This window comes from Choristoneura fumiferana, chromosome Z (assembly GCF_025370935.1).
Source record: "Choristoneura fumiferana chromosome Z, NRCan_CFum_1, whole genome shotgun sequence".
In the NCBI taxonomy this organism is placed as follows: domain Eukaryota; kingdom Metazoa; phylum Arthropoda; class Insecta; order Lepidoptera; family Tortricidae; genus Choristoneura; species Choristoneura fumiferana.
The window spans coordinates 5,965,049-5,988,587 of record NC_133472.1 but is presented as its reverse complement, the minus strand read 5'-3'; the positions used below and the strand labels follow the sequence as shown (position 1 = coordinate 5,988,587).

Genomic DNA, 23,539 nt, shown 5'->3' with positions numbered 1-23,539 from the left:
ATGTATTGGGAAATCCGTCATTTTGTTACGTGACAGGCGATGTCATTTAGGCTATTGGATGCTCTACATTGTAAATACCATTTAATTTGCTTGGAATAAACATAATAATAAAATTACTTAATTTTTGAAAGTTGCAGAACTAAAGTACCTAGTTCCATTTGAGTAGAAGAACCTGTGTTTTAATTTTTTACGTCTGTTACAGGGCCCATATTTTGGGCCTTATTAAACACTATCAAAGTATTTAGGCCGGTAAAAGCAACAAACATTTTGACAAGCCTGATCTTTCCACTAAGTGGTACGCCAATAACGATGTTCATTATTGTAATGAACTGGCAAAACAATTCCTACTCGCCCGTGTAATGAGAACCCCGAGGGGTGTCAAAGGAGACCCCCTAATCTGTGTGGGGTTAAATATCCGCCTAGTTATCCTTAACGAATATAATTAATTACCTGCATTTCTGATACAAACGTCATGGTAACAACTCAATATGGTAACTATATGACTATTATTACTTGACTACGGCAAAGCCAAAGGAAGGGTAATGATTTTAGCAGTCTACCGTAAACTGCTTCCACTTTGCCCTCTAGCCCCAACATTGCCTGATAAATCGATTTAGAGTCGATAACTTAGCACCCTTTAGGTTTTTAAACTCTTGTCTCCCCTTATTAATAATTCCCGTGTAGATAAAAGTTTAAAAACTATAAAAGTCCTAAGTTATAGAGATCGCTCTTAAGCGATAAGGCCGCCTATTGCTCACCTTGTATTTTTTCTCTGTGTATCTGTTTTCTGTATCGCTTACTATGTCTGGTGTAAAATAAAGAGTCTTTGTATTGTATTGTTATCGACTCTAAATCAACTCAGGCAATGTTGGGGCTAGAGGGCAAAGTTGAAGCAGTTTACGGTATGTATTTTATTTAATAAATTGTAGTTTTTTTAAGCCATCTTTACATACAGGATGGTATCAAACGATGTGCCGACACTCAAACAGGTGACAGTGCTGCCCAAACTGATCAACTTTCTTCAAGGAACATATGAAGAAAAACCAAAAAAAAATTTAAGACACATACAAAATGTTCCTACTTATCGATAGGCTAGCTGACCAACTTACAATGGAAAGGTGAAAAAAAATCGTTCTTCGACCCATGCTCCTTGGAGAAAGCCGTTCAGCCCAAGCAACAAGCAAGCTTTGCTAAGCTTACTTTGGGACTAGGTCAATTGGTGTGAATTGTCCCGTGATATTTATTTATTTATTTAACACTACTCGTATCACCCGTTCACGTATCATTACAACACTTGGCACCACCCATTAAAACAGAGATATAAAATTGTGAAATTCAAGATTAGACAGAGAAAGACACTTCATATGATTCCCGTGTCGGGGCAGATATTTGTATGAAAAATACGAATGTTTGCTCTCGGGTCTTGGCTGTTTAATACGTACTTAAGTATGTGTCTATTTATATAATTATATTTATCCGTTGCTTAGTACCCATAACACAAGCTTTGCTAAGCTTACTTTGGGACTAGGTCAATTGGTGTGAATTGTCCCGTGATATTTATTTATATTTATTTATAATGTGCGATAATGTGTTGCGAGGGATGTGTTTTTCATTAACCAATAGAAACGCTCCATTTACCCATCCTCGCACAGCACATCTCTGGTGGAAACAGCTGAGCGGAGCGAGGCGAGGTAAATGAAGCGTTACTATTGTTTTAATCTTTCGTGATTTTCACTCATCGTCAAAATACCACAAACGGGACTTTTATCACGCTAAAACACTTAAGTAATATTTACCTCGATGTTTCGGCCACATTACAGTGGTCGTGGTCACGAGTAGACTGAAGTGTAGGGTGTCAAGTCTGCCTAGCAACGCGAATGCGTTTCTATTGGTTAATGAAAAACATATTTCTCGCTACACATCCTTGCACATCTCTGGTGGAAACGCTGGTTAAAACTTGACACAATATGTCAATGGTGCCTACTGCAATGTCGCGTAACCAACATTGCCTAATACCGCTAATGTACAAGGTACAAGTATACTTTTTATCTCGATATTACCAGTACCACTACCATGAGTTTACAGTGACCGTACTCGATAGCGACGGCGTAAATTATTTGTATGGAGAACTGTACAGCGCCTCTACAAATAATTTACGCCGTCGCTATCGAGTACGGTCACTGTAAACTCAAGGTAGTGGTCTAGTGGTACAGGAGATCGGGATAGAAATACGAAATCCCAAATTGTTTCTTATGCAACGCTAATATTCCGAATTTTAACCGTTAAGAGATTTGAAATATGACACGGGTGTTTCTTATACAAAGCTAATATTCCGTGAGAATTTCAAGATTTCCCAGAATTTCAATTTAGATGCCAAATCTTAATGGTAAAAGTGAGCGAAGCCGGTAAGGGCTTGAATTTAATACGCCAAACGTATAGAAAATATTTACACAAACCTGTTTCTCGGTAAAGCTTCGACGGTGGTTCCAACTAATTTTAATCTCTGTGAGACTCAGATCATTATTATTTATTGCCATGACAGCAGTATAAGTATTATTATCTTTTACACTGAGCCACGTCACTTCTCCCTTTGTCTATGGTTTTAATTTTTTTTTTTTGTCTCCGTCTGATTGGGGCAAAGGAACTGGCTCATGCATACATGTTTATTTAACGTTTGGGCTCCACAGAAAACCAGCGTTACTGCACATAATGTGCGGCAACACATGCTGAGTGGTGACCCTTTTTGCTATCCTGCCGTGTGACCTAGTAACATAGTTTTAGTGCTAGTTCTAGTCTTAGTTTTAGGTGGTACTTTTTGGAGCCAAAATAAACTTTTCTTTCTTTCTTTCTTTCTTTCATTATGTTAAAACAGAACACACGAGTTACCTACGGCGAAAGTTAGTGAGGATGGATGTTTGTTACTCCACGTTAAAAGGACCGGACTGATTCAGATGAAATTTGGTATGTAGATAGAGCTGGACGTCAGGAATAAAATTGGCTACGTTTTTATACCGATATTCCCACGGGGTCGAGACAAAAGGTCAAAATCTCAACCGCGATGTTTCAAGTCATCGAATTTGGCGCTAGTGTTTTGTATGCAACGTTATTGAAATGCACGGAGAAATTCTGGGAATTACCACGAGATTTTTTTTCCCAAAATACTGCAATTTTAATTCAACTACGAGTATCTCCTAGATGTAAGTACTTAATATTTACGCGTGCGAAGTCTTGGGTAAAGCCGAGTAATATAAGTAGAATTATTTACGGAACGTAGACCGCCATTACCTGTATGATCTACCGCTCTAACAGCATCTACAAATCACGGGTAGACTCGATACGATGAATCATTAAAAACTACAATTATTTACTTTGTTACAGGCTGCATCTGGAATCTTGGCTGGACAAGTCGGCTTATCATCATGGCGAGCCTATAGTCGTCAGCTTCTCCATTGTCAACCACTCCAACAAAACTGTGCAACACATCAAGGTACCATGAGGCCAAAGGCCACATATAATTTAGTTATTTTCAAAAAAACTAACTTAGGTCCTTCCTAGGATCTCAAATATCTCCATGGCAAATTTTATCTCAATCGGTTTAGCGGTATACGCGTGAAGAGATAATAGACAGACAGTTACTTTCGCATTTATAATACTCATAAACTTATAACTTGGATTTTATGACTTGAGGTATTCTGTCTGCAACTACAGTGTTTTCATTATAGCAGGGTTTCTCAAACTTATGGCTCCACGTACCCCTGTTAAAGTTTCTAGACGACAGCGACCCCCCCCCCCAAAAAAAGAAAGTAATAAAACTGGCTGTTGGAGAAACTAAGTTATTAAATATAATGTATATTATTTATTTCAATAAAAGGTAACAAATATAGGTAAGAATCGTCTTGCCAACGAAAATACAAACTGAAACAAACAACAACAAATAACAAACAAATAAGTAACAAATTTGGAGTTCAAAAATACAAAAAGACTCCAAAAACCAATCTTAATCATCTTGCCAGTCTTGCAGCCACCATCACGTAAACCTTGTCGCGAACCCCCTACCGTCGAATAGCGAACCCCTAGGGGTTCGCGTACCCCACTTTGAGAAACCCTGCATTATAGCATGGTGCGGGTGACAGCTGTCAATATCACAGACTAGAGAGTGAAAGTGTCAAAACTTGAGTCGATAAAACTAATGTTTTAAAATCTTAATCATCATAATTAATGTCATCATTAATCCGATTGTAATTTCGATGAGAATATTAGTGAAATTCTAGGTTGGAATATCATTTGCCAGTTAAGTAAGGCTAAACGGAGTGAAGCCGTGGTGGCCGAGTGGTTTGACCTATGGCCTCTCAAGCAGAGGATCGTGGGTTCAAACCCCGGCTCGCACCGTGGGCGGTGGTGATCTCTTACCATCAGGAGACCCACTTGCTCGTTTGCCTTCCAGTAGTATTAAAAAAAGAGTTTTTCGGAATTCATGTGCGAAATTACATTTGACATTTACCACGAGCTTTACGGTGAAGGACAACATCGTGAGGAAACCTGCACAAACCTGCGAAGCAATTTCAATGGTGTGTGTGAAGTTCCCAATCCGCACTGGGCCCGCGTGGGAACTACGGCCCAAGCCCTCTCATTCTGATAGGAGGCCTGTGCCCAGCAGTGGGACGTATATAGGCTGGGATTATTATTATTATAACTCAAGATCCATTAGATCCACTATCACTAAATCACTAAACGAGTCACTGGTGTTACTTACGTTACATGCATATTACGTTTCTTCACTTAATTTGTGCTTTGAATTATATTAACTGATTATAATAAATCTGATTAAATTTATTTCGTATAACATAGTTCTTTATGTTCAAATAATTTACGCCAGTCATATTCAGGCTACAACTGAAATATACTTCCATATATTTAGACCGCAGCAACTTTTTAGGGTTCCGGAGCCAAAATGGCAAAAACGGAACCCTTATAGTTTCGCCATGTCTGTGTGTCTGTATGTCGGTCTGTCTGTCTATCTGTCCGTCCGTCCGCGGCTTTGCTCAGCGACTATCAATGCTAGAAAGCTGTAATTTTGCACGAATATATGTGTAAACTATGCCGACAAAATGGTACAATAAAAAAATCAAAAACAAATTTTTTTTAGGGTACCTCCCATTGACGTAAAGTAGGGGTGATTTTTTTTCTTATGCAACCCTATAGGGTATCGTTGGATAAGTCATTTAAAACCATTAGGGGTTTGCTAAGACGATTTCTCGATTCAGTGATTGGTTTGCGAAATATTCAACTTTAAAGTGCAAATTTCTATGAAAATCGAGCGTCCCCCCCCCTCTAAAATCTAAACCGGTTGGTAGAAAAATTTAAAAAAAATCAGAATGTTAGTAAGTATACCAAACTTTCAAGGAAAACTATAACGGGCTAAGTTTTTTTTTTGGCTACGGAACCCTATTTTGGGCGTGTCCGACGCGCTCTTTGAGTAAAACGAAACGGAGCATCGAGTGTCACCCGCACCATGCTAGAATGAATGCATTGTTACTGGCAAGCTGGCAACTAGCACTATACCACGAAGTGCCAAACTCGAACTTGTATATTGCCGTTCCGCTGACGCTTATGGCATTTAATAGGCGAGTGAAAGGGATGGTGCGATACGAACTTCGATTTGCGAGTGTCGTAGTAGCTCATCTGCAACTATGTACGACTAGTTTGGCGGTTCTCCATAGGTGATGGCGCTCACCTTCTCTGGTACACTCGAACCAAATGAATCGTGACGTGACCCAGTATGAAACCTTTTCGTAGAAAAAGTCACAGCGACATCGCATTGCTTGGCAGAGGAATTTATTATGACACTTACTGTGAGAACGTTTACGGTGGGTCATGAATCAAATGATTCGACTGTACATAGCGCTCACCTACCATCACTTGACCCACTTGCTCGTGTATCCCTTACTAAAGAAAAGCGAGGTCACCTTATGCATTTGGCCGTAGTTTCACATACTACTTCTTGTTTTCTAAGACTGAATTTCAAGCATTATCGAATAGAAATTAACTTATTGCTTTAACAGTTCTTCACTGTCTTGTCCAGGCGCTGGTCGTCCAGCACGTGGACGTGTGTATGTTCTCCAACGGCAAGTTCAAGAACGTGGTTGCCATGGCGAAGGACGAGGGGACACCTGTGCCCCCCGGGCAGAGACTAGAAGACTCCTACACTGTGACCCCCAGCCGAGGTTAGCTGATGATTTAATGAAAATGACCCCTTCCAAAACCCTGGGTTTGTCTTACAGAGCGTAAATAATAATGTTACTACCTGTCCACTGTATGATGACTTCATGTTTAATTCTACAGTTCTATCTCAGTTGAGCTACATCATTCGTAATACAAAAAAGGCAACTCATAGTAGTAGTCAGCAAAATGCCCTAGTGGCTGTAACATTAAGTATACACTGTGCCGTAAAAGACCGGATAATTTAATCACATAAGTCCTTTGATCTTGAATCATAAATTCCAACGAAGAATTTACAAAGGTCAAGTCAAACTAACCTAAATAGCAGTTGAAATATCCCGGGTTAATTCAAAATACTTTGAACACAGCGTTTAACAAGTCCCATTGTTCCCAGGTGTAACCAAAAACTGGATAGCTCTAGAGGACTCATACTCAAAAACGGGAGCCTGCCTCGCTTCGACAGTCATCTGCAATTCCAACTCACCAGAAGACCGCAATGTTTTCGCCATCTACGTGTCGTACTACGTAAAGGTAAAACTTTCCATCAGCGGCATAGGCGGGGAACTGTCAGTCAAGCTACCCTTTTCTCTATCCCACGCTTGCATCAACGAAGCACCGACTGACAGCGTGATGGAGGAAGCCTCCCACAGGATGATCCTAGAAGGACGAGAAAACAGCGATGATGAAGAAGGAGAAAAGGATGGTGAAGCTACTGCTGACGAAAACCAAGAGACCGATCTTGACGAAGATCCAAAACCAGAAGCGCAAGCAGAGGCTCGTCAATGCGTCGCTGCCGATGTATGCGTTAATATTATCGAGAACAAGCTGTGCGAGAGACCTCGATTTGAAGGTCCGCCTCAGGTCCGCAACATCAACCTCGATGAAGATGATCTGAACCTGATCATGCGGTATCCAGGTCCGGACACGTGATCCGATGACGAAGCGGGTACGTCAAGCGGGGTGAAGACTGAGGACTCAACGAAAGGTAAAGCACGCAAAATAGAGGTTTGTGTTGTGGAGAAAAGGGGTTTTATTGCGAGCCTAAAGCGCGCCGTCTGCTGCAGCAGACGCCGCCCATCTTTAACGGACTAAATAATTAGTTTGCATTTGAAAATGTTTATCAAATAAACCAGGCATTTTGCTATCAGTTTAGAAACACTATAAATACCCGATTACCCGCAGTTCCCGCGAAATTAAAATGTCAATCACTTGTTAATTAAGGTTAAATCTAGTCAATAGTTTTAAGGGTTATCTCTGTGTAAATGTTTTACTTAGACTAAGGTTGTTCGTTGTCAGAAGACTTGGTGGTGCCGAATTAAGCCTGAATGGAGTACGCTTACTAATTATAGTAGATTAGCCTATTAGGGTTCGACCTCTGCGTTCTAGTCGTCCTCTCTAAAAAATGTTGATTCTTCTATAACTAATCTTCAGAATTTGTTTGAAAACAAAGAGACAGCAGGCGTGGTTTTATCAAATAAGTTCTGTAATCTTTTTCGGTAATTGACATCGTACCTTTGTCAAAGTCAAGAGTAGCCAGGAACATAATTAATTGGCTGAGAGGTGATAGATGACTTACCAAAGCATGCGAGCTGTTTGGTAACATATTTTTCTTAAATATTATGACCACAAAGTACAGACACAAATTGTCATTCATAAGGCAGTCCCTTTACGAATTTGGTAGACTGTTCCATAGGAACTTCTTATACCTTAGAAATTTTAATGTTTTACACTTTCAGAGATACCGTACTTGTTAGAATTACGAATGTTTACACTTTTCGAAACATTTTGGACCAAGGTCAACTGTGGAAATTTTTTAATAATTTCTGTTGCCAGTTGCCAGTAACAATGTTTCTAAGAGATCTTCTGTAAAACTGTAAAGCTCGATCATTTGGATGGTCTACTACGTGCCTAGTGTTCGTGCACATTCTGCTCATTGCTCATATTTGAATTCGAAAAACCCCAATTACAACCAAAATTTGGACTTTCAAAACTTAGTTTTTAAGTCTACTAACAGAAGATCTCGGACTAGGATAGGTACCTAGGTTAAAATAAATGATATTGAAGAAGATATACAAATAAATACGAAACGCTTTCAACTGTTACCCTGTATACTTACTGTACTGTTCTACAAAATAGACACACAAAGAAATAGTCACTAAAGTAGTCACTGGAGAATTAGATTACAAATACATATAACCATGTTACATTTTGATGTTAGAATAGTTTATATTCAATACAGCAGATACAATGGAAGAAACCAGTTTATAAATTAAAATAGCATCGATAAAAGGTATTTGATAGCACTAGATGTCCTAATAGATCTACTGACCGTCCTGAAGAAAAATTACCCGAATAGTTTTTGGCGCATAGTTCAAAATTATCTTGACCGATTTGGTGTGCAATTATAAGTAGTTGATTAATTTTATTAAATGTCTACATTGTAATAGCCTAAATAAGTCTCAATGACATTGATGTTTCATTAACTGTTAATGTTAGAATAGTAAAAGATTGAGCTGGCTCGGTAAAAAAGTGTTTTTTTTTTCTTTGAAATGAACTCAAAATATTTGAAGTATAAAAATTTAGAATATAAAATTAGCGTTTTCAAAAAAAATGTGATACGAGTAAAAGTTTTAAAACAAAAGTTACAATTAATGTCTTTAAGTGTACAAACGAATGTAAACGTTTAACGAAGTAAATTTAAAAGGAAACAAAATATTGTTTTTTCTTCTTACAATCGTATTAAGAGTAATATCCAGTTTAGTTTTGTAGAAAAATTAGCACTAAGAAGCCCACCTTTTTCGATTTCCCTCGTATTTTTTTTTTGTAAATAATGATCTTTGTTTTCAGTTTAATGTGAATTTAAATTCATGGAGTTTCAATACCTAGCTGGCTGGTCATAACATACTGTGGAATTATTAAACTTAACCTTAAGAAAACTATAAATAATGTATATTATACCATACAGTGTTTCTACGTCCAGTTCTTACGTTTTTAACTTTTATGCCCTATCGTTTAGTTCTTTTGTTGCGATCAAGATGACATTTGATTCAATTCAAATCATTTATTCAGTAAATAGGTCGCAATGCCGCAACGGGCACTTTTACACGTCATTTTTTAAACTACCAGCGCTTTCGGAAAGACCATCATTGCCAAGATGAATGCGCCGCAAGAAACTTGGCTGAAAGTCATCTTTTCAAAATAAAATAATTACAAATAAAATACTTAAAAAGTACAGTATAAAATTAAGAAAAAATTACAAAAAATAGAATAATAATACAGGCATGTATGGGGTCCCTAGTTACAAAACTAAACACTAACTAGGTATATGTACGTTCAGTGGAAGTGTACAATGCTTCCACCGTAAAAAAATGATTCTGTAATATACATTTCAGGTCAAGTAATTAAGCTTTTGGATTCCGAAGGCAAGCTCACGCCTGCCGCCCCCAAAGTTAGCTCACACGCATTCATGTCATGTCTGAAAGCAGAGCGGTACCGAGGGCATGGTATTGCTTCCGTTCCCATAAGCCCTATGGGATCGTCTTGGAAACTTCGACGTCGCAGGCCTGTGACTAGAAATTAAACTAAAAATATACAAGTTTAAAATCCATAAGCTTAACAATATACAGCCTTTAAATATAGAAAGGGGATGTATAAAGTCCCTAATTTAATAATAAAATTCCTAATCTAAATAATTCAGAGATGCATTGGTGTCAGTCAACTGACCATTTTAATCTTGTCGCCATCAAATATTAAACAATAATTAACGGCTTCTTATTTTATTTGATGTTTTTTTTTTCTTTTCTTTATTGCGATAGGCTTGGGACCTAGCTAGTCTGCTATTATCGCTGCATATGTCATTTTAAACACAAAAAAACTAATAGGAAATAAAAATTAAAGAACTGCCGTTCCTCGCTCTTTAAAACCAGGACTTTCGATGTACCACCTGCCGATGCATGCAGCTCTTAAATAAACTTTAATTTACCATTTCAAACCATTATTCAAAAAAGTTACCAAGCTGAGGCCGTATTGCCTAACGATTTTCACACTCGCGATCGCAATCAAATGACAGATTTCGCATAAAAAAGCTGTCATTTGATTGCGATCGCGATCGATATTGTCTAACGCTCTGATGTTGGCGCTCGCATTCGACGTCACTTTCTAGCCCCATCCTACACCATGTGACAGAAAGAAGTGGTGAAGACGATTGTGATTTCACGTGTGTCAGACAAGGCTTCTGTTACCATTATCAGAACGTTTTTTTTGTCTGTATCTAGTAAAGACAAACGTCAAAGTGACAGACATAGACAAACGAATGTTCAGTTAATTACCAAACGTTTAAAAAAGGAATAAGCTTTTTAACACTGAGTTTGATTTTTGCTACCAAATTGCTTTTTTGTGGGTTGCAGGTGTCTCTATTGCTTTAAAACCACAGCTTTAAGTTTGTGTTTTGATTATATTCTTATTTTTTCATTTAAAGTATGTGTTAATGAGTTATTTATAGTTTAGTGTAATTATTTTATAAGTACTTATGTATACTAGGCACATTATAGTACATTTTGTATCGTGGCACCTAATAAAATGAACTTCAACACTGGAATCTTTGTTTATATTTTTTCCTATTAAATACTTACCTAACTCCACTGCCTCTCCACACGATCTTCGGCCAGCTGTTTGACATCCTGCGGGACTACTACGAAATTCGAAAATCGAAGTTCGTATCGTTCCGCCCCTCTGACACTAATACTATTTAATACGAGAGTGAGAGGGACGCTACGATACGAACTTCGAATTCAGGAGTAGGCCCTCTGGTACGACACAAACTTTCTCCTTTATCTTTAAAATCGGTCAATCTTGGCTCTCCTCTGCCTTCCACCGGAAAAAGCGTTGCTAATCAATGGATGGAGAAACAGGGGTTTAATGATCTTTATTCAAGTCATCAGTCAATTATTTTGACTTACCGTGTTTGATTTCGCAACCCTTGATATATTTATGTACATTAACGAGTAAAAATAACGGCTGTATGCATACCTACATGTCTACAATTTTTTTTACGGAATATTTGAAGATAATATTGTTGTATTAGTTTGATTAAACGCGTATATAATATATCATCCTTAAAGGTTTTTTCATCTGAATTTTTGACTCGAAAAGTAAGTAGTCACGCTTTTCACGTAGTTAACAATTATATTCGACTACCGGATGGCTAAGTGGTTAGAGAACCTTACTACGAAGCTTGAGGGCCCGGGTTCGATCCCCGGCCGGGGCAGATATTTTATGAATAATACGAATGTTTGTTCTCGGGGTTTGGACGTTTAATATGTATTTAAGTAACTATGTTTATCCGTTGCCTAGTATCCACAGTACAAGCTTTGCTTAGTTTTGGACTAGGTCAATTGGTGTCAAGTGTCCCATGATATTTATTCATTATTTATTATTATTATTATGTGGAGAGAAAGAGAGAGAGAAACATTTATTAACACAAATTCGATTCACATAAAGGGCTAGAATATGCCTATAAAGTTAACATCGAAAAGTATAAAGTGGACCCCACAGGCATAATGTTACGGCAAGCCGCAACGCTCATTTTCAGAGAGACCCATTTAAAAACAAAACAGGCAACATTTGTTAACACAATTAAAGTCTCCTACGTGTACCTAGTGCCATCCACGAAGACGCGTGATTTTGTCAAAATTAGACATTAATGACATTGTAATAAGAACCACGGCACGCGTCAACCTTTATACCTACACAACTTGCCGAAATATTCCGATGGAATTGGCAGACATTTTGCATACAATGTTATAAAATTTGGTATCTAGATAGCACTTCCGGAAGTCACATGTAAACTGTATGTCTTTCTCTGTCTAATTTTGAATTTCAAACCTTTATAACTTTGTAATAAATATAAAAAATAGTTAAATACCATATTGGATACTAACCTTCACCCGCGGCTTTGTACGCGTAAAACATTAGGTCTATCAATTTAATGGAAATGCCGGCCGGGATTACACAAAAAATCCCGGGGAACTCCCAAAAATTACAGCGTATTCAATAACTTTGCATAAAAATAGTAGCGCCAAATTTCATCTCAGGGATCAAACATTTTTGGAATTTTATCCCGTCTTAAGTACCTACTCGAAGTGTAGGATGCCCTACGGCCAGGTGGAGTGACGAACTGCGAAAGCTGCTGGTAGAAGCTGGATGCGTCAAACTAAGGACAGGGTGCAATGGTCGCCTATGTCCAGCAGTGGACCGCTATAGGCTGATGATGATTCCGATTCCGTGGGAATTACGGGATAAAAAGTAGCCTTTTCGCTATTCCATACAGCTTTCTACATTTCCAGCCTTTTTAGAGTGAAGGAGAAACCAACACCTGCACGCACGAAATTAGTAGGATTTCACAAAATCCCGGAATTTCCATTCAACTATCACATCGAAGGACACGCGGGTAAAAACTATTTCCTTTAAAAATTGACAAGTTAGTTCTTATTTGCATAGTCTTTCACAGTTCCTGGAGGCAGCAAATAACTAAAAATAACTTTGCAGACACTTTATAAATGTGCAAAACGTGTCCCTGCCTCGGCCGGCGCGATAAAAGTGCAGTGAAACGAGAAATTGAAGATGATATTAAAATGCTGGGACTCGAGACTTGCAGCGACTAGTTGTAGCTTATGTATATAATGCAGGAGGTACATATAATGTCAATAACACAGTTGCTAAGTGACAGGATCGATACAATATGCACCCGCAAGAGCAGTGAGCATACGCACGCACACAATACCCACAAACTTTTTCATTTACGAGTATGTCTATCTAGCAGGATTAATTTAAATCACTCTGTATATTTTTAGACCATTCATCTTTAACTCAATTTAGCTCGTGTTTAGCCTTAATTAGTATTTATGTAAAGTTTGCCCGTTCATTCCGCGGAAAGATTACCCGAACTTATATCGGCCAGTACTTTAAGTTCGATTAGTTTAAGCTCTCTCAAGCTTCCGACTTCGAGAGCTTATCTTAGGAAACTTCTAAAGTAGAGTTTAATTAGGGATCGAGTGCTTAAAGAATAATGCTATTTTAAGAAATATGATTTGAAGGATTTATAGCATACTAGCTTTTGCCCGCGGCTTCGCCCGCGTGGAATTCGGTTATCGCGCGCTGTTCCCTCGGGAACTGTGCATTTTTCCGGGATGAAAAGTAGTCTATGTCACTCTCTGGCGCATAAACTATCTCTATGCCAAAAATCACGTCAATCCGTCGCTCCGTTTCGACGTGAAAGACGGACAAACATACAAACACACTTTCGCATTTATAATATTAGTATGGATTTTACGTGGGACGGGAGTGCGTCGCGGACGGGGCGGATACGGGGCGAGGGCGTCTCCGCCTGTTCTCTTTTGTCTGTTTTGGATCGCGGTGTCTCTATAGGTACATTTAGTATGAGAACTGATTCACTATGGCCCACGTCTCATCTGTGTGGCTTACGCCTGACCGATCCCGTACCGCCTTGCAGACCATTGACATATAGATGTCAAGGTACATAGGTACCTTACGGCACTAGACTGGCTGTTTGGAACAAAACCCGCGGCGCATCAATCATCAATATTACTTTGACACAACCCCTGTCACGGACGTCAACAAACTATAGTGAAACCGTCGGGCGACAAGCAAAAGTCACCAACTATACCTAGTACCATCCACAAAGACGCGTGATTTGGTCAAAATTAGCCATTAGTGACATTGTAATAAGAACCACGGCACGCGTCATTGTGAATGAAGCTACCTATACCACTTAAAGTCAAAAGGGATAATCAAACTTATGCGTACTCGCAGTGAAACTAATCTTCTTTTTTGCAGTTTCCCTTGCCTGCCACCCGACGAGGTTCACAAAACCGCGCTGTGAACCAATTTTGTGCGCCGTTTTGATGCAAGAAACGTGCAGTCTATACATAGATGTCGATGACGCAGACCTATTCGGCCGTCGTCTTGTCCAACAGAGACAGGATGTCCACCATATGGGATCGGATAAGTTGTTAATTTCTCTAGGCTTAAACCATTTAGCAAGTTGTGGATGTAGCTTAGAACTTTACCAATACGTACTGTCTTGAAAGATAACGAACTCTATACAATGTTACTTTGCTCTTTACTTAGGATTAGGTATACTTTATTTCAATGGGTTAGGGGTGATTTTTCTTTGCCTTTAGTATCTTTAACTTCTAAACAGGCCAGACAAGATTCGGCCGCGTATGAACGATTCTTGTTTGTCTCTTTTGTCTCGATTCCCGGCAATGTTATTGTTGGTTTGAAGTACATAAGAAGGTACTGGATTATTTTGTTTGTACATAAATGTTATTAACTAACTTTTTACTTACATCAGTGACAAAACATATTAATATTTACTTTTTTTAACATTTAAATAATTATAGTTTAAAAACGGAAAAATAAGCTTTAATTATAAGCTAAAGTAAATAAATAATAAATATCATGGGACATTGTTGATACCAATTGACCTAGTCCAAAACTGAGCAAAGCTTGTACTATGGATACTAGGCAACGGATAAATATATGTACCTATAGATAAATACATATTACGGATCCATGACCCGAGTGTAGACATTAGACATTAAGTATCTGCCACGGCCGGAAATTGAAAAAAAACAACCTAATGAGGGCTACCGTTTTCGCGCTCGCCAGTTGGCACCACTGTAGACAAAAGTCCTGCCTGAAGTATAGTGGTTAGTATTAAGGGCGTGAAAACAAAATTTCCATTTAAACCGTACCATAAAAATATCGAGCATACCACAGTGTTGCGTAGTCCCGTTTTGTTCGGAAAAAAGGGAGGACAGAGGTTTCCGAAAGACAAAACTGTTTTAAAACACAGACATTCATAACGCAACGCAACGCATATTTGCCATAATTAATTTCAAGTATTGCAAAATATTAACAAAATTATTCTAATTATAAATAAACCCACGTAGTTCACCCAAAACCGGTGACATTTGATGTTTCGGCGACCTTTCGCTACACTAGCGCCTCTAGCGAAGAATTCATACGCGATAGCCCTCATTGATAACCTCCTCCTTTTTTTGAAATAATTTACTTTGGGTGTGCGAGCCCGGGCTCAAACCCACGACCCTCTGCTTGAGAGGTCATAGAACAAACTAAAGCTACCCTGGGTTTTCCACAAATTATGAAATAGGTTAAAGCAAATTATAATTCGTGTCTGATTCCCATCTTAACAACTCCAAGCCACAAACTTCAGGTTCTATTACCACAAGCAGTAGCTTTCACCTTGGCTGGAAATATATCTCGCACATCGGATGTATATAACCAATAGAGTGAAAATAAACTAATATTCTCAAATTCCAAAATTTCAATCGCTAGGTTACTTAAGACACGGGCTTCTTTGTGTGTCCCAGAATTTCATTTCAACTGCTACATAACGAGTTAGGTAATAGTCGATCAAAATGTAATATTGAATATTTGCCGCATTAGTACAAAATCCTAGCCAGCACTTGGCCAGTTTATAACATCATAATTTTCACTCGGATTTTTTATTTGTTCAGTTTACAAGTCCATCGCTATTGGCTCTGTGCACGACATCAGCGCCACCTAGCGTCCGCAACTTTTTTCTGCTCTAATGCTCTGACGTTTTGAAATTTCATCACGAAATTGTGACAAAAATCAAACCTAAAACGTATTAATTTATAATACAAAATTACTGTGATACCGTGATTTCGGTGGACAAAAGATTGTCAATTCACTTTTGGTCATTAAAATTAAATGAGGTACCTAAGTAAAATTCATTCAAAAAGTGTGTTTTATTTTCGTTATGTCAGGATTTGTTTATTTCATGTATAGTTGTACCTACTTTTACTGTAAAACGAAAATATAAAGCTATCTTATCGGTTTCTTTGAATAATAGTAAAATTATATAATTGTTCTTATATCGCTAGTAATAAATTAAATATTGTTTTCAGATCAAAATGAGTAAATATAATAATATGACAATTAAAATTAAGTTCTACCCAATTGTATTTCAAATACACTTGACATGTATGGTTGCTGTTAAATTTAAATGATGACGGCAATTCTATACTATTTAGACACTTTAATCTACTGTTTTTTTTTTGTATATCATATCTTGTAAATTCAAGGGTTAATTCCTTTCTAGACTAATTTTCACATGCCTGATGGCCGAACATATTACGGATCGCTAATAATACTGTACCTACCTTATGTATATGTCCCATAATTATGTTCTGTGAATAAATATTCATTCATTCATTCATTATTTTGAAGACCGGTTTTGTGAGTATCGCTGAATATAAAATTTCAACCACACACCGTTTCATAAGGAAAATTGTTGCTAGACTTGTCCGAGATGTAGAGGAATTAAGAACAAAACAAGGACAGTGTTCAATAATTCAAGCTCGCATCATAACACAAACATCTATTACTAAAATTAGGTAGTTAAAGTCTATACAAATTGCTTTGTTAATGACAGATTCATATGAGTATGACAGAGCCTAGATTATTTCTTCTTTTGGCCACTATGAGCGCTGCGATAGATTTCATTACCTCCACCTAGTACTTCGCACCCACCCAATACCGCTGAACATCACGCTGAACGAAATTAGCGATCCTATTGAGCAATTTGTCATTAAATTCTAAAATCTTAACCGCCAAGTCTAAAGACATGAAAGCACAGGCATTCGTCATACAGGTGTTAAAAATCCTGTATAATTAAACCCACATTAATACTACTGATTAATAATAAAATACACGTGGAAAAACATTGATACTGGAAAATAAAAATAAATGTTTTGTATGGAGACAAAGCCTTCTTGAGACTCCACTTCCATACAAAACTTTATAAAAAATCGAATTAAATTCTTCTACTTCTTTCGTACTAGTACCTAATAAATAGCCTTAATGCGTGTTAAATTAAAATACAGGATTTTAACAGCATGTATATTGTAAATGAAGACCGTTACGTAATTTATGGGAATTACCACGGGATATCATTAAAATCCCGGTATTAACTGCCGGATCTAATTTACCCGTGCAACGATACTCTATTGGCTGCATGCTCGACGGTACCGTAACAGCCTTTGATCTGAAATATCAATCTTGTTTGTAAATTAACTATCAGAGGGCGGCGTTACTACAGGACTCTAAGGGCGTTCTCATTTGAAACTCACTTTTACTAAAGATTTGTATTAAACAAGACCAGAGGGAGGCGTTGAGTCAGTCAGCTGTAGCTTCTTTAAAAATACCAGCGGGATAGCGAATAAAAGTGACTTTTCAATACTTGCAGACTAGATGATATACCTACATAGACTACATATTTATCTTAGCACGTACAAGGTGGGCCCTGTAACAGGAGCAAAAAATTAAACGACAGCTTCCAGTCTTCATCTAGATTTTTTAGTTCTACAACTTTTGAAAATAACTTGTATTATGATTTTAATTATAGTTTAAAGTTTAATTGAACAAGCAGTACCTACTTAAGTATTTGAGTAGCAGAACCTCTGATTTAATTTTTTGCGCCAATTACAAGGCCCACCAGGCCCGGTATATGTGGCTCAGTGGTTTGACCTTTGGTTTCTGAAGAACAGGGTTGTAGGTTAATTGGTGTGAATTGTCCCGTGATATTCATTCATTTATTATTAATTAATTTTTTTAACACAGTAGGTTCGCTATTTGAAGGGATCGCCAATGCGGTTCGGAATTATTTCCAAATATCCCTGTCCATGATATAATTATTAACTCTATAATACGCCTTAGATATTAATGTCTTCTTGACAATAGATCTGAATTTTGTATCCGTTTCATTTGTAATATTTTTAGGAATTTGATTATAGAAACGTATCCAATTTCCCAGAAACGACTTTTTGGTTTTAGCTACTCTGTAAGATTTCCATTTTAAGCTTTCCTGTATTTCTAGTAGCCTTTGGCTTATCGGCGTTAACATACATGCTTATTTCAAAAACATAAAGCGACGCCAGTATTAGGATACCTGTTTCCTCAAAAAAAGATCTTAAAGATTCACATATTTGATTTTTGTACCTAAGTCTCTGTTTTGTGACTAAATCCAATCATAAACTCGCCTAACCTCCAACCTTGGGACCGTGGTAACGCAAACGGTAGACCAATCATAAGGGATGTAAAGCCCAGCATCTGACGGGCTCAGCGAATCGAATAACAATAATTAGATTCCATAAATTTGTTAAGATGCGCCCGGTTAAATTGGCACTAAGCGGTGTGCGCGCTAAATATTGGATTTATAAATGAACTAGCTTTTGCCAGCGACTTCGTACAGTCACGGGCAACGATATCGACACGGCCAAAGTTACAAAAATATGTATACACACGACTTTATGTACTTAACATTAAGGCCGTGTATACATATTTTAGCATTTTGTCGATATCTTTGCCCTTGACTGTACGTGTAGAACATAACGTAGGTACAGCACCAATATCTGATACAACAAGCGTGCATAAATATCTGATACGACTCTATTTCTAGGGCCGGAAGCCAAATATTTTTGCACGCTCCGCTGTGGCAGATATTAATGCTGGTGTCTGTACGTACCTAATACAGTTAATGACTTTTAATGAAAACAGGTGATAATTCTTGTTTTCTCCTGCGAACTCAATGGAACTACCTACCTACGAGTTCGTTAAATGTTGATAACTACGACAACATTAACATTCTACAAAAATTGCACTATACAAATCGTTGCTTAAATGCAAAAGGGCCACAAGTAAAAAAAAATTTTTTTTCAATCGCAATAATTGTATTTTAAATGCTATTTAACGTGCAAGTATAAATAAAAAGATTTTTTTTGTTTGTGGTCCTTTGGTTTTTATCAGCGAAATATTACGTTCCTACGTCTGCAAAAAAAACTGAATTTTCTATATAACTTCAACATTTTGAAATATTATATACCCTATATCACTCCGATAGTTTTGAGGAATCTAATTGCGCTTAATATGTTGAAAACCACTGCTGGACATAGGCTTCCCCCAAGGCTCTCCACTCAGACCGGTCTTGTGCTTTCCGCATCCACCGCGATCCCGCGATCTTAACCAGGTCGTCGCTCCATCTTGTTGGAGGCCCACCGACAGCTCGTCTCCCGGTCCGCGGACGTTACTCGACATCTCTCTCTCGTTTTTCGGCTGACATGATGATGATGATGTTGAAAACCGTCCATCTGTTGTGGCTACAGAGAGCTAAAAAATAGATATACGTACGTACGCATCGCGTCTTTTTTGCGTATTACTCGTAAATAGCCCTCTCATTCTAAGAGGAGCCCTGTGCTCAACAGTGGGACGTATATAGGCTGGAATGATGATGATGAAGTAGCTTACATCACACTGGTGAGTACCTGGATACCGTTATTTGCTAAAAGCTGTATAAACTTGAAAAAAATGGCCAAGTGCGAGTCAGACTGGCGCACGAAGGGTTCCGTACCATTATCTATCAAAATCAAGTTTTTTGTATGGGAGCCTCCTTAAATATTTATCTTATTTTAATTTAATTGTTTATTTTTAAAGTGATTATACGAGTACATTTAAATATTCTGTGAATATTCCAAGCGTCTACCTGTTGGCGTTATTAATATCGAGCAAAAAATCACGTTTGTTGTATGGGAGCCCCCCTTAAATATTTATTTTATTTTGTTTTTAGTATTTGTTGTTACAGCGGCAACTGAAATACCATAATCTGTGAAAATTTCAAGTGTCTAACTTACGATTCAAGAGATAGAGCCCTGTGACAGACGGACGGACAGACACACAGACAGACAGCGGACTCTCAGTAACAGGGTTCCGTTGGCACCTTTTGGGTACGGAACCCTAAAAACTATGCATCAATAGCAAGAAAGACGATTGCGGCGTCATTCTGAAATTTAATAAACATTAATCCTCCTAATGGTTCTGGTTAACTTCCAAAGTTTGTCAAAGCAAATTCTAACTACACCATGACGTAGGTATGAATCAACGAGTTAACTAAATGCTAAACAAGCTCTCGGCTCGTTACATGGGATTAAGATAGCCATTGACAGAGATAACAAAATTTGATAATACTTAACGTGAAATTATGGTGTAACATTGTTGATGACGAGTCACCTACAGTATAAATATATTAGATATATATATTATACTGAGCGGCAGTCCTGGATTTATAAATAGGCCGTATAGGCCGCGGCCTAGGGGCGGCTGATTTCAAAACATTATTATTTTTAGTACATTGTGTCTTAAGGGCCGCCCGGTAAACAAGGAATTACGAACGAGAGTCTATTAGAAGCCCGAAGTCGAGGGCTTTAATGAGTCGATATTCGTAATTTTAGTACCGCCCGTGCGACATACCATGCTTTTCATCACATTTGCGAGTAAAATTGTATATTGTAAAAGAAAAACTATTTTTTTTTTTAATTGCCGATACCGCTGACTGCGCTCTTGGCAGCGCCAGGCTCCGCGCCGCCCCACCCCACGCAGCATGTGCCCGACCTGCGCGCGCCGCGCTCCTGCACGCCAGCACGACCAGCACGCCATGCAGTATCACACTCATTTACCGACCTTAGGCTTTATGACAACAAAATTAGTACGGGCAATGACTCATTTACCGACCACGGGTTTCATGTGAAGCACATAAAGGTCGAGGGTTTTATTTGGGGGTTGCAACCAAGGTAGCCTGCATGTTACGACACTGTTTACTGAGCAAGTGTGATGAAAAGAAAGTTACCTATGTAACCGCGGCGGATATAAAGTGGCCTACACTCATAAAAAACATAAATCCGCCACTGCTGAGCGGCACCCAATTTGGCCCACTCTCCATACTAAACTATCTATAACTGCATACATTTGAGGGCCAGATTTTTGCCACTCAGTATAGTTTAAGTTCCATACTGGCTACTGCAAATTTTGGAACCGCGACTAACAACTTGCAAACCAACAAATTATACAAACGTTACAATTTACAAATATACAAAAGCATTTCAAATAGTCACATAATTGTTCTTTTGTCGAAACAAAAATAAAGCGCGTAATATTAAGAGGGGTTTTTTTTTCTGGCTCGCGCGGCTTGCGCATCCGCCACAGACGCGTAAAGGTAAGGAAACGAAATCAATAGAAAATACAGGAATTTGGAATACGGAAAACGGAATCCAACAGGAGAAGATTACATGGGATTAAAACGAAAGAAATAAAGATAAGTATTTTACATAGGTACACATGATAAATTAAATTTAGTGAGATGAGGAATACATATTTAAATTTTAATATCATTATTATTTATAAATATGTTCAATAAGTTATATATAGTTATGTCATTAGAGGCTAAAAGGACAGAGATGGATGTAGGTAATGGGACCTTGTAGGATGTCAGCTGTTCATAAAGGAAGGAGTTGTCATGGGGAGGACATGAGAGAAATATATGGTTAGTGTCTGCAATGCCCAAGCCACACTCACAAACATCAGACTCGATCAGTTTAAATTTAGCAAGGCTGGCGGGAGTACAAACATGACCCAGTCTCATACGGATAAGGCAGCAGGTAGCTCTCTTACCAAATTTAAATTTGCCAAACCAAGGTTTAGACGGAATGCTAGGTTGAATAGAGAGTGGGGTTTTCATGCCGTCGTAGAAAGACGTGACGTCTCACACGAAATTCAAACGGGCTGTCTTCGTTTCGTAATTCAATTGTTAATTGTTACTTCGAATATTAAAATGTCAAAATATATCTACACAAAAACCAACCTAAAACTAAAACAAATTAATTACTTAAAGTAACCTCTTAGACAAGGTCCCGAAGATGCTGGCTGGTTTTCGTTGTTTAAATGACAGAAGAAAAATATTAATTTAACAAATTAGCAATCAAGCTTGTCAACTAGGAGAAAAAAGCATTTTTTTCACTTACTACGAAAACATGTTTAAATTATAACCTAGGCTCCACATAAAACCTTCCCAGATCCCTTGGCCTGTTTTAATACGTTTTTATGAAACTCCTAGTTAATTACATTTAATTGTGAAATATTACGGTTCTAATGGTAAAATATGCGCTACATCCGAGTTCCATGGGGGTGTTATTAATATTACTGATGGCTCAACGCTCCTCATTAAGGGAGACTGAGTTGGCAATACATTTCGCCTGGAAGGGTATATGACACTTTATCAAGGCTATGCCAGAAGAGCCTCGAGAATGGCAAGCGATGAATATGACCGAGTCTCTCGCGATTTGACAGAGATGTCCAAAAATAAGAAACAAAGAAAATGCATTTATTCACAACACAAGACACAACAATAGTAAGTACAAATATAGATAACACGAAGGATGTGGATATCATTGCGGTAGTGAATCGGACACTGGCTCACCATAATGTTAATGACGCCTAAACTCACTAAACAAACCAATTTGTGAGTATCATGTGACATAAAGTCAATACGGGTATATCAAAAACATCGGTGTTCCCTTCTTTCACAGACAGAAATTTCACAGAATTTTATTTCGCAGAAAATGTTTCATTATAATATTGAGTCCTTGTATTTTTACTTCGAAAATTGTTTCAATTACTATTTACTTCAATTCAATAAATATTATAATGTTTTTTTTATTTATTGTATTATTAAACTAGAATTATTTTTTATAGAATATTTAAAAAAAATATATTGTAGAACCCTGAATTCTTTCCTAGTGTCTACTTCAGGCATATAACATACGATGGGTGCGCGGTCTAACCCGATAAGTCGAAATAGATTACTGTTAAGAAAAGATCACTAAGTATCTGAAACATAATATAAATTTAAACTTCCTACAAAATCTTTTACTATTTAAATTCAGGTTTTGTCCCGCGCACCTTGATTTTCAGAGAAGTTAGATATTTTATTTGCGCTCAGTTGCATGCACCATGATCACGATAGCACGATACTACAAACTAGACTTGAATATCGGGTTTCTCCCTTATCATCGCGGTACTGCAATACCGAGTAACAAACATGACTTTGTGCGGCACCGTACAGATTTTCTTTACTATCACTCGCCTAAGGCCGCTTGTAGAAGTCCGTTGTTTTCACCGCTCTCTGCAGTGTTGTACGGCTTCGTCGCCGGACAACTGTCCGGTGCATGTACACACACTCATTGTAAGCCGTACAAAACCGCAAATCCGGGAAAAAACGGTCCGTCGTCCGGTAAAAACAACGGACGTCTACAAGCGGCCTAGTCAGTCATATGTTATGTCTCGCGTGGCGTGCCGTTCCCAAACACAGTGCCTGCAATGGATTGCTATTTGGCGTCGCAAAAAGTCACAGCTAAGTGAGATA

At 38.0% G+C, this 23,539-nt stretch overlaps 1 protein-coding gene across 2 annotated transcripts in view; it reads left to right on the top strand.

Annotated features, from left to right (window-relative positions):
• LOC141441377 (phosrestin-2-like) overlaps positions 1-10,805 on the top strand; it is a 119,710-nt gene extending 108,905 nt beyond the window's left edge. For both annotated transcript variants that reach the window (XM_074106210.1, XM_074106133.1), the window contains 3 exons: positions 3,379-3,487; positions 6,083-6,224; positions 6,614-10,805. In XM_074106210.1, coding sequence (XP_073962311.1) covers positions 3,379-3,487; positions 6,083-6,224; positions 6,614-7,149 — 787 coding nt within the window. In that variant the 3' untranslated portion in view covers positions 7,150-10,805. The remainder of the gene's footprint in view (positions 1-3,378; positions 3,488-6,082; positions 6,225-6,613) is intronic.
• Positions 10,806-23,539: the final 12,734 nt, after the last annotated feature.